Source organism: Sinohyriopsis cumingii, chromosome 7 (assembly GCF_028554795.1).
Source record: "Sinohyriopsis cumingii isolate HCF-2022 chromosome 7, ASM2855479v2, whole genome shotgun sequence".
In the NCBI taxonomy this organism is placed as follows: domain Eukaryota; kingdom Metazoa; phylum Mollusca; class Bivalvia; order Unionida; family Unionidae; genus Sinohyriopsis; species Sinohyriopsis cumingii.
In genome coordinates, this window is record NC_142967.1 from 60,308,544 (window position 1) to 60,326,918 (window position 18,375).

The following is an 18,375-nucleotide window of genomic DNA, read 5'->3' on the forward strand; positions in this document are numbered from 1 at the left end:
TGTCAGAGGTTGCATAACCGGTGCCTCAACCTCTTAATCCCGGAGAATGATTTGCTGACAAGATTGCAGTGGGTTTGACATGGTTATTTATTTTCTTTAGCTACATGTAAAACACATAAGCAGCATTGCCTAGAATTATTGGTTGTGTGCAAGGGTCTTTTTTGTTTAAAGATTGTTGGTCTGATTGTTTCTTTTCTTGCTGAACATGTTATTTTACTTGCTTTAGCGTTGGTGGGTTGGCTATTTATATATTTAATTAAAGGCGCAAGCAAAGAATCTAGAGGAAAACAATGCTCGTCTTTATAAGATACTGATTCGAAAGAACATAACCTATTTCGATAAAATAAACCATAGCAGCTCCAGAAAACAGATTAAAATAATGATTAAGTTAATGATTTATACTGTTTTAAAGTGTTTTAAAATTGTCAAGTGTATTATGTACGTTTGAGTACAGGATTGCATAAGTCGACAGTAAGACTAGCCTCTTGTCTGTAAAAGTTTTAAAACTTGATCTCCTGTTTTTGTCCTCTTCAGTTTCTTATGGTACTATTCCATATTGTTTATCGTGTTTTGAAACTACTTCTCTTTATTACCTTGGTATTGATGTTCGGCTTTAACCCGAAAAGACCTGCTTGTAACAAATACACCATATCGCTTGATGCTGAGATTGTTACTTTTATGTTAAACTTAACAAAAAGCTCACCTCTCTCAAAACTGTTGAATCTATAATAACGTAGTTTTCTGACATTATTAATATAGATAAAATAGTCATTTAATTTTGTTGATATTGATAAATATAAAAATTAACTTCACGATAGTATGGAGCTAAAGTACAGTTTACAAGTGTTCAGAAATATGATCCACGTATAATTAAGAAAGTGTTTTAATATTTATTTCTAAATTGATTTTAAGATTTCCTTAGATTGCTTTAATAAATTTTACAAGTGTCTCATTATCGACCAGATATTTACTCGATCGTGACTTGAATCATTCAGTTAAGATGCTAAACTAGATGGAGTTTATAACAATACATTTCTGTGTCACATTAAAGGTCTAAATTTAGGTATTATTTTGTCGATTATTCCATCAATGTAACTTTCAAAGCCCTATTATGGGCAGCCGTCGCCGCCAAAATTACATTAATCAAATGATCTAGTATGAAATCAAATGATTTAACCTAGCAAATGAAATGATCAATCCAGATTCCAAATGATGTGGTGTCACATGAAATGATTTAACAAACAAAACCGAATGATGCATTTAGATTTCAAACGACGTGGTATTAAATGAAATGATGTAGAGTGAAATGAAATGATTTAACCCATCAAACGGAATGATGAATTCAGATTCCAAATGATGTTGTGTGATATGAAATGATGTAGCATGAAATGAAATGATTGAACCCCAAAAATGAAATAATGAATTCAGATTTCAAATGATGTGGCGTTAAATTAAATGATCTGGCATTAAATAAAATGATTTAAAGAACAAAACGGAATGATTATATCTGCTTCCAAATGACGTGCTATTAAATAAAATGATCTAGTCTAAAATGAAATGATTTAACTCAACAAATGAAATCATGACTTTAAATTCCAAATGATCTGGTATTAAATAAAATGATTTAAAGAGCAAAACGGATTGATGAAATCTGCTTCCAAATTACTTATTATTAAATGAAATTACGTAGTATGAAATGAAATGATTTAACTCAACAAATGAAATGATGAATTCAGATTCCAAATGATGTGGTATTAAATTAAATGATTTAAAGAACAAAACGGATTGATGAAATCTGCTTCAAAATGACGTAGTATTAAATGAAATTATGTAGTCTAGAATTAAATGATTTAACCCAATAAACGAAATGATGTATTCAGATTCCAAATGATCTGGCATTAGTTGAAATGGTCTGAAGAACAGAATGGAATGATCAGCTCATATTCCAAACGATGTGGTATTAAATGAAATGAATGGAATGTAAACGGTCTGATCAAAGTGTAAATCAGCTAGCGTAAATCGAAACAAACACAGGGGGGCGCTGTTAGGCAGACTTACAATCGACAGGCGTATTTACAGCATTCGGCTGCGATTTTTGCAGACGACATTTAACAGCTAAGGTTAGTGTTTCTTCTCATTTGATATAAACAAGAACAATGTTTTCCAATCAGGATAAAGTGACTATCCACATTAATGAATGTCTGTGTATTTTATTTTAAAATCTGCCTTGTACTGCACGAGTTTTCAATGCTTCATCTCAGCTAGATCTATCAGCTAAGGAGATTAAATCTTCATCGTATTTGATCAATAGTAATTACCATGTTTAAGGACCTAACGCACTAAACCAACAATTTGTTGTCCGCAACTTTTTGTATGTCTCATGTTACCGGCCATACGTACATAGGCATTATTCGTCCAAGTTCTGTATGTAAGAAATCTTCTTTTTCCTCCATTTAATCTAGTTTATATTAACATATTACTGTTGTGGGTTTTTTTCCTTTTAGTTTTCCTCTGGGAGATCGAATATAATTTTATTAGAAATCATGATTCGCGACTCTTAGTGCATTTGAAACACCACACTCCTTTCCAAATGTATTGAAAATGGGGGGGGGGGGCTTAGTCATACATTTTGAAAGACTAATACGTGAACAATTGACAGTTGCCTTCTTGGAGTGTTTATGGCGAAGAAGAAGCACAGATCATGCTTGAATAAACCCAAAATTTAGCTAATGATGTATGAAAATAACAACGAAAGGCGATGGATTCTATAAAAAATTTAAAAATAAAATAAAACAGCATCTCCGATTTGTAAGTGATACCCTTAGCGTAATACATCAACGTTAATAAATCGTCATATGTGTGTTCTAGTATAGATCAAAACTTTCGTTTGCTTTCTCCCCGAAAAGGGATTGAAATTTTCCATCAGGCGGACGTGATGGAAAAAATGTTTGTTAAAGTGGATATTGTCATCAGTTTGTCGTCATGTCCATATTGAGATCGTCTAGGTGAAGAGATGTCATTTTTGTTTATTTATTGTCATTAGTTCTCAACTGGACGGTTGCAGAATTCTTTCATTAAATCTCATTGGCGTGCCACTTCTGAGTGGCTTGTTCACTGTAGAGTCCTGCTTCCGTTTACTATTATGTCACAAATTGTTTATTTCTATATTTTACCATTTATTTTCTTCTATTGTATTACAGTTGCAAGACTCTCACTTTCGGGGAGTCCTGCTCCTGATTTTCCATTTTTCAAATATTTTGTTCGGTATGTAGTTATATAAGAGACAAAGTGGCCACGATGACATTGTTATTAATTACATCAACTCATGTGGGTTCTATTTAGATAGCAAGCTTCGGTTGCTTTTGCCCTGGGATGGGATTGAAATTTTTCCGTCACGCGGACGTGATGGAAAATATGCAGATCAAAAGAGTCTCTGGGTGTAATTATAGTAGGCACCTAAGATGGCTTTTCAGAGACAATATGATTTTTTGGTTTGTTTCTTTGTAGGCATGATAAGGAAAAAAATTTGGCTAAGTTTCATTAGCTCTTGTTTTGCCCTGTGTTTAATAATTATTTTGTACTTTTTTGGCTCTATTTCCTGGTCATTTACTGCTAATTCTCCCCTGTGGTATTTAATATGAATCACTCGTATGTGTCCTTATGTTAGTCCCTTCTGTGTTAACCGTTTCTCATTACGTTGCAGGTTTATGTGGGCACGCTTTTCGGTCTTGTTTGGTAATTTAATCACCGCCTGCTGTCTTCTATCTGTCATCAGCTGGCGGGATTTCGGTCCAGTTTCTCCCGCACTTTGTTTTAGAGGAACGGTAAATCTCTCTGTCTGAATTAATTTCTGATAGTCTGGTTTAACGAGTCTATTTCGGCTACATTTGTTTCAAATGCCGAAGTCGGGTCCTTGTCTGTTGGGTGGGGGTGGGGGGTCTGTCGGTGTTCTTATAGCAAGCTCATTATAAGTGGCTTTTCCGGGGGTTAATTTCTCAAAGTTAGTTTGTTTTTCTGATGGAGTTTTTGCTAGCCGCTTATAGGCTTTCCAGAGTATATAATTCAGTAATCCAAAGCTGCTATCTTCTATTTTATATAGCATTATAAATGAAGTCTATCACTTCTCTGTACAAAATTTTGTCTGTTATTTTATGGGTATAAGGAAGATTTTTTGGGCTCAAAATTGCCCAATTTGTTTATACTTTTAGTTTTTATATTTGTCTTTGTTTTTTTAAGGATCTGTAGTATAAAATTATGTTTTTTGCTATGTGGTCCCTTGCACATGGGGCAAGGAGGAATGTTTGAGATAAGGTGTCTCTTGTGGGCATTTTCACCTGTCCACCCTACATCATGTAGATATTGGTAAATGTTCGTTTGTTTGCTTATCTCTTTTATTTTTTTCCAATGATTTTCATACTATGTTCAAGTCAATCTCTAAATTTAGTTTTTTCCACCTTGTTTGGCTTTACTTTTGTATTGTGTTTTATCATATTTTCCAATTCATTCTTATTAAACATGGTCCAATAGTCTTTGCTTGTTTTGTAATTTTTGTATAGTTTGTGTTATTCTTTACGCTATTTTGGGGTGCACTTGCAATTTTGTCATGCTATTATTCCTTTAAATTTCAGGCTTACTGGATAGAGAAAGCCAAACCAGTAAAGGTATATGCCCTGCCAGTGATATTCTGGATTTTCCTGACGTTTATTCAATCTGGAAATATAATTTTCTACTTATTTAACTCAAGTCCATGAGATTGAGTCCTTCTTTTTTCCTATCTTTTTATAATGTGTATTTTGGTAATTTGTGGATCCCATTCCGTATAAATTTCATTATTAACAATTCAAATGTATTTAGATATATAAATTCAAAGTCCGATACGTCAAATTCGTACCAAATCGAGTTGTATAAATACAATTTCGCAATTTGTATTTTTCCAAATAAATTTATTTGCCTATCATTCCATATTATAGCATGTTTCTCTAATTTTTTCCTAATTTGTAGAAAATTTAGCATTTTACTGACTTTCTCTAGATTTGTTCCTAGTCCTTTAACTTGATTTCTTATGAGTTCTGTAGGGAGCGCTTGATAATTCTCCTTCCATTTACCTATAAGTAGTATTTCAGTTTTAATTCGGTTTATCTTTGAACCCGAGGCTGCTGCATTAACTACTTATACCATTGCTTTGAAGTTATAAATTTGGAGCAGTCGTCCTCATGTTGGAAGGTTTTACACTCCTCCCTCATGTTAGTTACTCTTACTGCTCGGATTCTTTTATGATTTTGGATTGCATTATGTAGTGCCTCTATCCCTGTTTCGTACATTAACGTAGATAGTGGACAACCCTGTCTTACAGAACCGTTTACTGAGAACGGATTGGTTTTTGCACCATTGGTCTGTACCAATGATTTTATATTCTTATAAAGTGTTTTGATCCAGTTTTGGAATACATTTCCAAATTCAATTTTATGCAATATCTGCAAAATATAACTCATTTCTACCCTATCAAACACATTCTCCTGATCAATGAGGATTAAAGCGCCATCAATATTAGATGTTTCCGTATAATCTAGTATTGTCTTTATTGAAAGTATATTATTCTGTGTATTTCTGCCTTCTTCACCATACGTTTGGTTTGGATCTTTTATGTACCCTTATTATTGGTTTAACTCTATTTGCTAAATATTTACTGAGTATTTTGCAATCAATATTAAGTAACCAGACTGGTCTCCAATAAATTAGGTCTGAAGTCTAACCTTTGTTTGTGAAGATGAGTGTAATAACTCCTGTTTTCATACTTTCTATCATTTCTTGATTTTTTATAAATGGTATTGCTGAGAATTTTCATTATTGGAATTAAACATTTTTTGAACTTTTGATAAAACTCGGGCGTTATCCCATCTAACCCCGGAGCTTTATTTCTAGTTAACTGGTAAATCGCTTTATCTATTTCTAATTCTGTTATGCTTCTTCTTTTTCTTCTTGTTCTTGTTCTTGTTCTTCTTCTTCTAATAATAATAATAATAATAATAATAATAATAATGTTGTTATTATTATTATTATTATTATTATTACTATTGTTATTATTAGTCGTGGTAGCTCCTAACTTTACTATATGTATTTTGCTGTACTATATGTACACATTATTTTGCTCTACCATATGTACATCTTATTGTGCTGTACTATATGTACAACTTGTTGTGCTGTACTATATGTACACTTTGTTGTGCTGTACTACATGTACATCTTGTTGTGCTGTACTCTATGTACACCTTATTGTACTGTACTATATGTACACCTTGCTGTGCTGTACTATATGTACATCTTGTTGTGCTGTACTATATCTACACCTTATTGTGCTGTACTGTATCTACACCTTATTGTGCTGTACTGTAGGTACAACTTATTGTGCTGTACTGTATGTACACCTTATTGTGCTGTACTATATGTACACCTTATTGTGCTGTACTGTATCTACACCTTATTGTGCTGTACTGTATGTACACCTTATTGTGCTGTACTATATCTACAACTTATTGTGCTGTACTGTATCTACACCTCATTGTTCTGTATTGTATGTACACCTTATTGTGCTGTACTATATCTACACCTTATTGTGCTGCACTGTATCTACACCTTATTGTGCTGTACTGTATCTACACCTTATTGTGCTGTACTGTGTGTACACCTTATTGTGCTGTACTATATCTACACCTCATTGTGCTGTACTATATCTACATCTTATTATGCTGTACTGTATCTACACGTTATTCTGTTGCACTGTATCTACACCTTATTGTGCTGTACTGTATCTACACCTTATTGTGCTGTAACGTATCTACACCTTATTGTGCTGTACTATATCTACATCTTATTATGCTGTACTGTATCTACACGTTATTCTGTTGCACTGTATCTACACCTTATTGTGCTGTACTGTATCTACACCTTATTGTGCTGTAACGTATCTACACCTTATTGTGCTGTACTATATCTACATCTTATTATGCTGCACTGTATCTACACGTTATTGTGCTGTAACGTATCTACACCTTATTGTGCTGTAACGTATATACACCTTATTGTGCTGTACTGTATTTACACGAATACTAATCATATTCGAGTTTGTATTAACATACTTACGAAGGCAAAACATATTTAATTTTACTTTGAATAGTCCAGCAGGTACGTGTGGACATCTGTGCTTCGCAAGCACAAAATGTTATTTGAAATTTTTTACTGAAACTTCATCTGATGTTGTGGGTGAGAGCAACGTTCCCTCTGAGATAATGCTGTTTGGGTAGATTAAGTATGTTGAGGCAATTCGGATAGTAATTCTTTTCCAATTTTAGCTTTGTACTATATTATGTTTCTTTCTTCTTTTTTCTAGCTGGTCAAATTGAGAGTGTAAGGTAAATTTTGATAGTAATTCCTTTCCAAGTCATACTAGGTGGTTTTTGATGGCTGTTGGATTGCTGTTAATTACTTGGGGGAGGGGGGGGACCAGACAGAGCCCCCCCCATTTCCAAAAAACTGAAAAGGTATTTTATGTTTTTGTGTTTCCCCCTCAAATATGTAGTATGTTTTATTATTAAATAGAATTTTATATAAAAAAAATTAGTCTTTGAATTTTTGATGGGATATTTATGTTTCCTTAGTGTTATCTAAATGGTTGTTCGTCCAAGCCTGGGTTTTTTCACTTTGTTCGAAGTTCCTTCCCTTGTATTTTTTTGTGACCTTTGCTAGAGGTCGCCTAAGTCTCAGTATCTGCTATATGTAGTGGTGCTTTATTGTGTACGCTATTTTATATATGTTTGAGACCGCAATTTTAGATTCAGTGTTATTTTTCTCAGTTGTATTTCTTTTCTACTAATTTGGATTTAGGATCCGATGTATTCTATTATGTTATATTCGATTAAATAGTTTTGGTTTTTGAATTTTGACGATGGAACGGTGTACTATTTTTTTTTTCCATTTTTTTCCCCCTTGTTTTTTTGGGAATTTTTTTCTATTGTTTTAATCTAATTTAATTTGTCGTTCCTCGCGGTAGCTCTAGGAGTATCAATAGGTAGGTTACGCTCGATTCAAGGTCCACATTTCTTTATTTTCACTGTGTTTCTCCTGAGTCAAGTTAGGCCTCCTTTTACTAATTTATCTAAATATTTTATTAGAAAGAATCCAAAATTGTTTATTTTCCACATGTGGGTTGGTCAAACCATACAGTACGGAAGCTGTATGGTTTTAAGATAGATAAAGAGTAAGTAAAATTTTAAACTATGAATTAGCCCCTGTTTGTGTTTTATGTCTGAGTTTAGTCTGTTTATGTTCTACATGGAAATTTTTTTCAAAACTCTTTCATGGGCCTGTCCACTTCGCGTAGCGCCATGTGACTTAGCCCCATGATGTCATAGTCCTTACTTTCCCCATGTAGGCTCCCTGTATCTTTGTATATTGTGTCATTAAGTTTCCTAAGTTAGGTAAGAATTATATATATATATATATATATATATATATATATATATATATATATATATATATATATATATATATATATATATATAAATAGATAGATAGAAATAAAAAAACAATAAAGAAAAAAAAAGAAAAAAACAATCCAAAAAAGATAGAAAGAAAAAAACTTTTTTCCCCTTATACTTCTCTTTATCTCTTTATCACAATTATTTGCCCACAGGCCATCATGGTGTCTACTATGTACTCTCTAATTTTGTATAAAGTGTTTTTTATTGAAGTCTCCATCCATGTATAATATATTTGCCTTTTTATATCCCCCCCCCCCTTTGTTTATTTCTTCTATCAGTTTCAATTTACATGTTTTCCTGCTCTCGCACTGTATCATTGTGTGTAGTTTATATAAAGGGGCTTTTTTACACAGTGGACATTTTGGCGATACTCTGACCATGTCCCGTCTCACTGCTACCTCTCCTATCAACCATGCATTGTGCATGTATTTGAAGCAGAGGCTTTGTATTTTTAGGGAGCGTAATTTGGTCCAGTGCCCCCATGCTCTTTTCCAGTTAATCTCTATGTTCTCCTGTTCTACTTTACTTTTAGTTTTTCTTTTGTTATTTCCTCTCTAATGTATCTATATGTTAGTTTTCCACCTGGTCCCATAAACTTTTTATATCCCTATATTTGGTTAGTATTTCTTTGATATGTCTAAATTTTCTTGGTATTTCTAGTTTTTTTTATACAAGTTTATTATTTTTATAAATGTCCCCCCTGTTTCTCATTGTGAACCCAAACCCGTAGATGTATATTCTCTCCCATGGTGATGTTGGTATTGCTTTAATCTTTTTAAATATATTTATAATATTTGCAGTCTTTATCCAAATGGGGTTGGGGAGTGCTAGTCCCCCCTCTCTTGTGCTCTATAGAAAGTTTCCCTCTTGACGCAGAGGGTCTTAAAATCCCATATGTAATTAATAATCTCCTTATCTAGTTTTTCTAAATTTGTATTTTCTATGTCAATAGACTTGGTAATAAAATTTATATTCGCGTAGATGTAGTTTTGGCCACTTGGGCCCGTTTCATTAGACATAATGGCATAAGTTTCTAATTTCTATTTCATATTTTTATATTTTTTTGTTCTTCTCTTATCCCAAAATAAATGCCCAATGCATTCACTCTTTCTTTAATTAGGTGTGGTGGTAATCCTGAGTGATTTCCTCTCTAGCTCCCTATTTTCAGTATTTCAGTTTTTTCATGATTTATTTATGACCCAGAGGCCTTACCAAATTTTTCAAATTCCTTCTCTAGGTGTTTAAAGGAATTTTGGTCTTTAATGAAGTTTTAAAATAACATACGAAAGTGATTAAATATTTTGAATTGGAAATAACACCGTAATATTTAGCATTGCTCACAATTATTCACTCGTTGGTCCAGGAAAAACGCTTTATCCACATGTAATAGCTTCACTACTTGCGATGAATGTGTGATTTTATAACTATTGAAACATTTATCACTTCCAGTTCATTGCCTCTTCAAATCAACACAATTCCATTGCCTGAAATGACAAATGAACTCAATCGACCCTAAAGAAAGTTTTGCCATTCTTGATAATGGGGTACCTTTGAATTCCATTTCACTCTGATGATATGTTACCACAAAAATGTATTCTGGTTCAACAGGATTGGTGTCGTTAGTAAACTTTATCATGGAAGAATTGAAAAAGTGTAAAGAGCGCATGTCAAATAGGATCGAAGCAGAGAACATTATAAGGACTCAGGTACGTGGAATTGAGGTTTTAATGGAGGAATCCCTGCAGGATGTATCAGTGCCTGCCGAAGTGATTGAGCTACTTGGACAAGCTCGTAGTATCCTTGACAAAACCGATATCAATTCTATGCCAGTCAGCGAAGACCACCGGTGCAGGGCCTCGCAAGTCTATACTGGGCATAGGGGCAGACCTCTTTATGACATAAGAAAGGAACAACTACATTTTTTCATCGGTAATTTCTTAACTCAACTGACACACTAACATGCTGTATATTATATTTACATGTTCCATTGTTATCCCCTAACACATAAGCAGTGTTTACTGCTTCCAACTTCTTTATTTTTCTGATGTTCATGCACAATATTTGATACTGCTTCCGTATGCAAGCATATCATAGAGGTGTCATTTTTAAGCGTTGATAGTTTTCAATATTGTAAGACATGACATTCTTTCTTGAGTATCATTATCTGTCCGTCTGGCTAAATGATTTCGTTATCCTGAATATCATAAGGTATCGGGATTTAAGCTGTTTATGCAACAACACTTAGGAAATGATAAATGGTAAACATCAGTTAGGTAATGCCAATGAGTATATTATTCTCACACCACCCCGTTCGTTTGTACCCCGTTACAAATTTTGCAATAAAAAAGTATCAAGAACATAAAGATGCACGAAATTAAGTAATTTCATTCACTGATTTATAATTTCTAACTTACAGTTGATAATAGTTCCCTAACACTGCGGACCTATTGGCATTTCAAATCAAACGGACGCTCTCGATATAAACAAGCGACAGATTGCTCACTAACCTTTTCTGGTTTATAGAACAGTCCATTTCATTAAAAATGTCTATGTTTAATATTTCGTGACCAAACTGAGCAAACAAAAAGGACAACTCTTGTATACACATGCTAGAGACATGTAACACCAAAAATTTCCGTAATTACTGAAATTATCAAAGACGGTGAACTACATTACCCCTGTTGCTTAAAAACATAGACTTGCCTATGCAAATATGGCGACTATGTTACTTACAAAACTCCCGTTTGATTCGAAACGCCCACAAAATGACAGTGCATGGCACTCTTTGGTGACAATCAGGTTAGAAATTATGAATTAAATGACTAAGTTTTGTGAATTTTTTTTATATCCTTGATGCATTTTCGTTTTAGCATCGGTGTGTGTGTGTGTGTGTGTGTGTGTGTGTGTGTGTGTGTGTGTTGGCAGGTTTGCAAATAAATGGGAGCATGTACGAATATTTTAGTCCTTAAAGAACCATGTATTGAAATTTAATTTATAGTACTGTCAAAGACTTCACATGCTATTCTACAATCGATAATTTTACCACCGTACATTATAAGAGAAATTGTGTTTTCTTTGGTTTGTTTGCACGATTCTTTATTCCATATATATATATATATATATATATATATATATATATATATATATATATATATATATATATATATATATATATATATAGTCATGTAGTGCATTTTTTCAAAATTAATTGAATTATTTCATAACGCAAAACTTTCCTCAAGTAGAAAGTATAAAAAGAAAGGACATTATTAGAAACATATATCCTATGCGTCTCAAAATAATCATTGCTTTTATTTTCGTTTTAATTAAACAATATTTTTATTACCAAATGTTGTAAAACATTATTTAAAAAAAAATCTGTCTGACAGTTTATATTCATATGGTGTTTGCATCACTTTATAAAACGTCACACGTGATTGGGCACTCTCAACGTGCTTTGACCTCATGTCTTTTTATTGACGTCATCTGTTTTCATGCATCAGAATTACATGCGTAGTTTGAACATTATTATTTTCTTTTCCTGTTTAAAACTTCATTCGTTGGGTATTTGGAATACAAGTTATGTGGCTAAGACTTCATCGTGTAAGAATAACTATACTATATACCTTATGATGTTTGCACACGTTTGCCCAAGAACTCAAGATGATTTTGAACCATCGTGATCGCGCTCGGGCTCAAAACGTCTTCCTGGTGCAAATTTTGTATTATCATACACATATAATTAAAATGTGTCTATAGTGACAGTTAATGATTTTTATACGCTGAAATTTTGTGTTTTAGACATTACAAACCGATTTATATTCTCTCTATTATATCTACATAACATAAACCTTTATATGGAAAATCTTTCTCGTGCTTTGGAAAATTATTTGTAATCACGTCTGTATTAATTTTTCTCCAGAAAATTACTTTACGTCAGGAGATATGGCAAGTTTGCTTGGGGTAAGCAGGAAAACTGTAGAGCGGAGACTAGCAAACTTCCGCTTGACTCATGGGATACGATTCAGTGATATAAGTGATATTGAGCTAATATCGATGGTGCATTCAATAATCAACAACTTTCCTCGTTCAGGTAAGAGTTCTTTTTCTTCAACTAAATGACTTCTGTGTGTACAGTAAAATAGTTGTTATTTATGTTCATTGATGTGTATATTGTTATATCAGTTTTGAAATTGTTATTGGGGATGGAGCTTTGCTTTTCCGCAACTGTTTTTAAAGATCAATTAACGACTGTAACTTTGTAGAGACTCCTGGTCATTTTTCCATACAGCGACTTTGCCCAACATATCCCAAGCGCCGACTAAAAGATATTTCGGCATGGGGCTCAAACTGTAGATAATAACTGACGTGTGTTAAAAACTCTCATTTTTATTTGCAACAAGAATGGTATTTAAACAGATGAAAACATGATCAGTGCTTTCATGAACTGTGCCGATATCGTTTAACTGCCGGTGATTGTCATAGACTAACAAGTGCAGTTCGATTTGCATGTAAAACGAAATCTTTGTGGGAAAGCTTGAAGGCATTTAACTGTCTTGAAAGTATTGGTCCGAAGTTAATCAGATTCAACAAACAAGCGATCTTGCATACATTTATCCAATCACATTTCAAATTCAGTCCAGTGGCCTGCTACTTCTGCAGCGACCTGAACACTACTAAGCTTGAAAAATACAACAACAAAAACGTGCTTATCGGTGTGAGTATGATTATTTACACAAGCATTTATCATTAACTCTTAAGGCAAAACTGACAACCCTGAAAGTGTGCAACTTAGGTCATGACTTTAGAGACTTTCAAATTCTGAATAAGTGTGCGCTTCCCAATGTTTGGATAATTTATATGTTTTAAGAATATAATAAATATTTGTTTATAAATACAATTTTAGATAGTGAATTATGTTAATTGCCCCAGCAATGAAAACCTCATTGTATGGCAAACAAATAGTTTATGTATGCAACTGTCATTCTGTGGAATGAGCTACCGAATCACCTAAGAGACCAATCACATTTTAATTCATTTAGATCCTTAATTTTATCCTGGAATGGTACCGACTGTAAATGTTATATCTGCAAATAAATAAACAATGTTTTTTTTTTATGAATTCAATGCTTGTAGTCATGTTTTAAATACTTGTTTCTTTAGGTTTAAAGACAATCGAAGGTCATCTCATTTCACAAGGTATCCATGTACAAAGAGAGAGAATAAGGAGAGCAGTTAGAACTGTAGATCCGGTTGGACAACAATTGAGGCAGCGAAGGGTTTATTCAGTTCCGTCCCCTCTTGCCTTGTGGCATATGGATGGCAATCACAAACTGATACGGTAGTGTTCCACTCAGTTATATTACATGTGCTAACAATAAATTATCTCAGTACCCAAAGTTTTGTTAATTTAATTTCCTAGGCTCCGAAATCCTAAAATTAAATAACACATAATTTTACTCCAAATTTTCTATATCTTAGCATCTCCAAGATAAAACCTTTCAATTCTGAACACATTTTATTGGAAGGAAAAAAGTTACAGCATAAAAAATTCAGTCATTTCTCTTAAATAGTTCGGACGTATAACATGAAAATTCGGCAAGGACATCATAACATCAGATCCATCAATGGCAGTTAGTTACTTGTTAATGTAAGTATTATTAACGATATTCAATACATGTTGATCTTGGACGTTGATGATGATTAGATAAGGGTAAATTTGGTGCTTATTTTCTCGATTTTTACAAGTCTATCATGTTGGAAATGACATATAGTAGTGGGTCAAGTTGATGAAATAACGCATATACAGATAATCTCTCAGACATGTTTTGTTCCTCATGTGATCTTGTCGTGTTATATGATATTCATATTAATTGCTTAATGTGCCCAGATGATTTGATAATATATGCATCTAAAAGTAATGGCTTGCAAAATGCCGACGGAGACGGTGTCTAACTCTTTCACACTAACACAATTTGAGGTAATATTTCATGTAGTTGGTAAACTTATCAATAATTGGCAATTAAAATAAAATTAATTGTACTGAGGTTAGCAGAACATAATAATTGTTTAATGCTCTGGTAAGCTTGAATATTTTTGTCTAAGTAAAAAGCAGCCATCGCAGACAAATGCGAAGGTAGGGGGCTAAATTTATAACCTCAATTCTTCAACCTATTACAACTTACGATCATGAAATTTGACATAATCGACTTTGATTGATGTAAAGAGGTTAAATGACATGAATGTTTATGACTAACTATTTATTAGGATTTTGACATTTTGTTTTGGACATTAAAACGTTTAGCAGCATCGAGTTAGGTAAGTATTTCCATCTCATATGCAATGTTGAACACATAATACCGGGTACATCTATCGGAACACCCAAAGGATTCCCTTGTATACAGATGCGCACATGAAAACACAAAACAGTGACACGACTATATAGTGCAAGATTCTAACAAGCTTAATCAGATATTTAGGATTTGAACATGTTTGGGAGATAAATATTAATAAACTTGGAACAGAAACAGCTTCAAACATTTGTACAGTTGAAACTCGCGGTTGTCTTACAGCTATTATTCCAAGAGATGCTAAATATTACTCCATTTGTGTAAACAAAGCAGAGGCCGAAAAACATTTTGCCTGCATTGGTTATAAATATAAAGACAAGAGAGAATTATTATTTCATATTTTTGAGGAAACTGGGTTTGATATTCATATGGACATCAATAAGTTATTTGGTCATTTAGTATTCATGTTTAATTAAGATATGACACCAATAACTATGAATCTTACAAATTTCTGAGCAATACAATGTTTAATAAGAATGAATCAAGAATGTGTTGACATTCAATTGCTTAGCAAACTTTATAGGAACACTTGGAGATTTTCTTCAGTTATAATGCATTTCTTAGCTACTTTCAAATATCTTAATAACGGGAGTTTACATTTAACACTTATGTATGTGGAGTGTAAGGTATGATGGACGACATTCGAGAGTGAGAGATCAAGCAATGTGTCAGTGATCTACTTTATATTAGATAATAATACGCGCGGTGTTATCACTGTTATATCCATCTCTTGCAGGAAAGCAATACATTTTCTTGTCTCATATAACGTGGAAAGCGATATACATATATTCTACAGATGGCATTTTGTAATACACGGATGCATCGATGGTTTCACAAGACTTATTGTCTACCTAGCTTGCAACTGTGATAATAGAGCTTCAACAGTTTTAAATCATTTCACTGAAGCCGTTTCCAAATGGGGCCTTCCTTCCCGAGTGAGAGGGGACATGGGTGTGGAAAACCGTGAAGTTGCTCAGTACATGCTCTCACACCCTCGTCGGGGCCTTAATAGGGGAAGTTTTCTAACTGGAAAAAGTGTCCATAATTTGAGGATAGAGAGGCTATGGCGTGATGTGTAGAATGCTGTGTTTCTTTATTTTATGAGCTTTTCGTATCATTGGAAGTCAAAGGCTTTTTTGATCCAGATTCGGAGAAACATGTCTCCTGCCTGCATTATGTGTACAGAAATGTGATAAACTACAGACTATTCCAGTTTATGAATTCATGGAACAATCATAAATTGAGAACTGAGAACAACAAGACTCCCTGCCAGCTATTTATACTTGGACTGCAGCGTATATTTAACGAGAATCAAGTAATTGCCAACGAATACTTCGAAGAATTAGCTCAGGCGAGAAGCTTGTCTCGTTTTAAGCAATGTGGCCTATTCTTAAAGAAAGAAACCAGAAAGACTGAAGAGATTTGAAACTGGGCACTATACAATCTGCACGTTCCTTAAAATACCTACCATTATTGTATCTGTGTGTGTGTGTGTGTTTGCTTCTAATTAGCAGTGTATGTGATTACCAAAGTCATAACAAATGACTACAACTTCACAGTGTGCTACTTCGTTAAGTAGAAAGTACCTGTATTTTCGAAATATATTCTATCAAGCTCATAAAACATATAAAATTTACAATCAGCGAAACATTACAATAACAATATAAAGCAAAATTCCATGCATGTCAATATAAATAGCATTTAAAGGACATCTGATTGTAACATTTCTGCTTTATATAACTTAACAGACAGTATTCGACAAAATGTTTAGAATTTCAGAAAACTGTTTGTCCAATATCGAGGCACAATTTCTTTTAGCACGGAAAACTTTCATGAGTTTACCATGCAGACCAAATTACAAATTTGTTTATTGCCGGTTCTGCAAGACAGTATATGCTATTCTCTTAGCCTAACATTTGTTGGTGATATTTGGAAGTTAGAACTGTGCCACCGTAGCTCATTCTCTTAAACGAATTCATTTCTTAAGAGCCAAACTTATTTGTGTCTTTGAATCATTTTTTTTTAACTATAAAAAATGAATGAATACATTGCAGACAAAATTATTATTAGTATTATTTTCTTCATTTAGGACGCTCTACCAGAGTATGGAATGGATCCAGATGCACCGTTACCTGAGCCAAGTGATGAAGACAATATCGACGTGCCATCAATAGAGCTACTTAATGAAGAACAGTTGCATTCTTTCAATGCCAAAATGCGTGGAATTCACGTAGCTGACCTTTCTGACACTGAACCATAGTTGCATGCTTTAGATTCTCTTGATGAGGTTTTGGAAGTTTGAAGTCGATAATTCCTCTACTCTACTACATTTCCGTTGATTATATGGGGCGATTTTACTTTCTGCAATTGCTCAAAGCAGTATCTTGTCATCAGTGACAACTTTCTTTCATTCCTCCATTTGTAATTAAATTCATCTTAACTCCCTATTTGTAAGATTACAAATGTATTAATAACATAATCTTTGTTCCTTATTAAATAGACTGTGATCCAATACAGCTCTATGTTTAAAATAATAAATGAATAACTTGTACAAGACTGAAATCTGAGTATCAAATCTACTCCTAATAGGTATGTCCGATTGTACTAAAATCTAATTAATAGTGTTGATAGTTTTTGTATTATAAAAATCCAATAAGCGGTAATAGAACATGCTTTTGATTTAATTCAACTGAAATCTCCGCAGAGTATACATCTTACCTGTATTTTTTCGTATTTATACAAATTCTGTCAGTATTATCAAGCATTTCTCTGTGTAATTCAGGGATAGCACTTTCCGTTCTGTTTGGTGTATATTTGCTATCCTCCATGATTGATTATATGTACCCTGATTTTTGTATAAGTTAATTTCAATCAATGAAAATGTCACTTACGCCGAGTGGAGGCAGTACTTTAATAAATAAATACAAATTAAATAATTTATTTATCGACTGAAAGTTGTGTTCTAGTTCTATCTTTTAGTTTCTTTTAAGTGTAATCATCATAAATGCAATGTGTCCTCTTGTAACTAAACGTAAAATGCGTCAATCTTTCTTAGCAGCTATGTCCGCGCGCGTTTCTCCGAGAACCTAATTAAGTGCCGACCGTGTTTTGATAACTGACTTGTGGAAGTATTTGTTGTATTGCTGCATTGAACGAAAAGCTGGCCTCCTTTGTATTATCACGTTAAGTATGTATTTTGAATCAAATAAAGGAGGTGGAATAAAAGAAAAGTTAAAAGGCACAACAATCTTATAAACTTAAAATCTAGTGATCCCGGTCGTATGTCGTGTGAACTCGCTTCATTTGAATAATCGAACACTGTTATAAATGTTATCGTGTATGTAACATAAACTACCTTAAATTAACAGACTCTTTCATAACTGTTATCAAAGATAGCAATGCAGCCAAGCGAAATGAATACTTCGTAAAATAAAGAGCTTGTTTTCATAGATACGGACCATTGTGGGCAAGCGAGTTTCAGAGAATTT

The 18,375-nt window shown here is 33.4% G+C and overlaps 1 protein-coding gene across 1 annotated transcript; it reads left to right on the forward strand.

Moving 5' to 3' along the window:
* Positions 1-10,171: 10,171 nt before the first annotated feature.
* On the forward strand, positions 10,172-17,830 carry LOC149795351 (uncharacterized). Its single transcript, XM_089963780.1, has 4 exons — positions 10,172-10,466; positions 12,460-12,630; positions 13,701-13,878; positions 16,977-17,830. The coding sequence occupies exons 1-4, from the start codon at positions 10,172-10,174 to the stop codon at positions 17,059-17,061; spliced, it is 729 nt and encodes a 242-aa protein (XP_089819906.1). The 3' UTR covers positions 17,062-17,830.
* Positions 17,831-18,375: the final 545 nt, after the last annotated feature.

Excerpts from the sequence above, each read along its gene's own strand:
- LOC149795351 (XM_089963780.1), top strand. The coding sequence starts at position 10,172 with ATGGAAGAATTGAAAAAGTGTAAAGAGCGCATGTCAAATAGGATCGAA. Across the intron at positions 10,467-12,459 it reads ACAACTACATTTTTTCATCG|AAAATTACTTTACGTCAGGA; the intron begins GTAATTTCTTAA and ends ATTTTTCTCCAG. Across the intron at positions 12,631-13,700 it reads CAACAACTTTCCTCGTTCAG|GTTTAAAGACAATCGAAGGT; the intron begins GTAAGAGTTCTT and ends TTGTTTCTTTAG.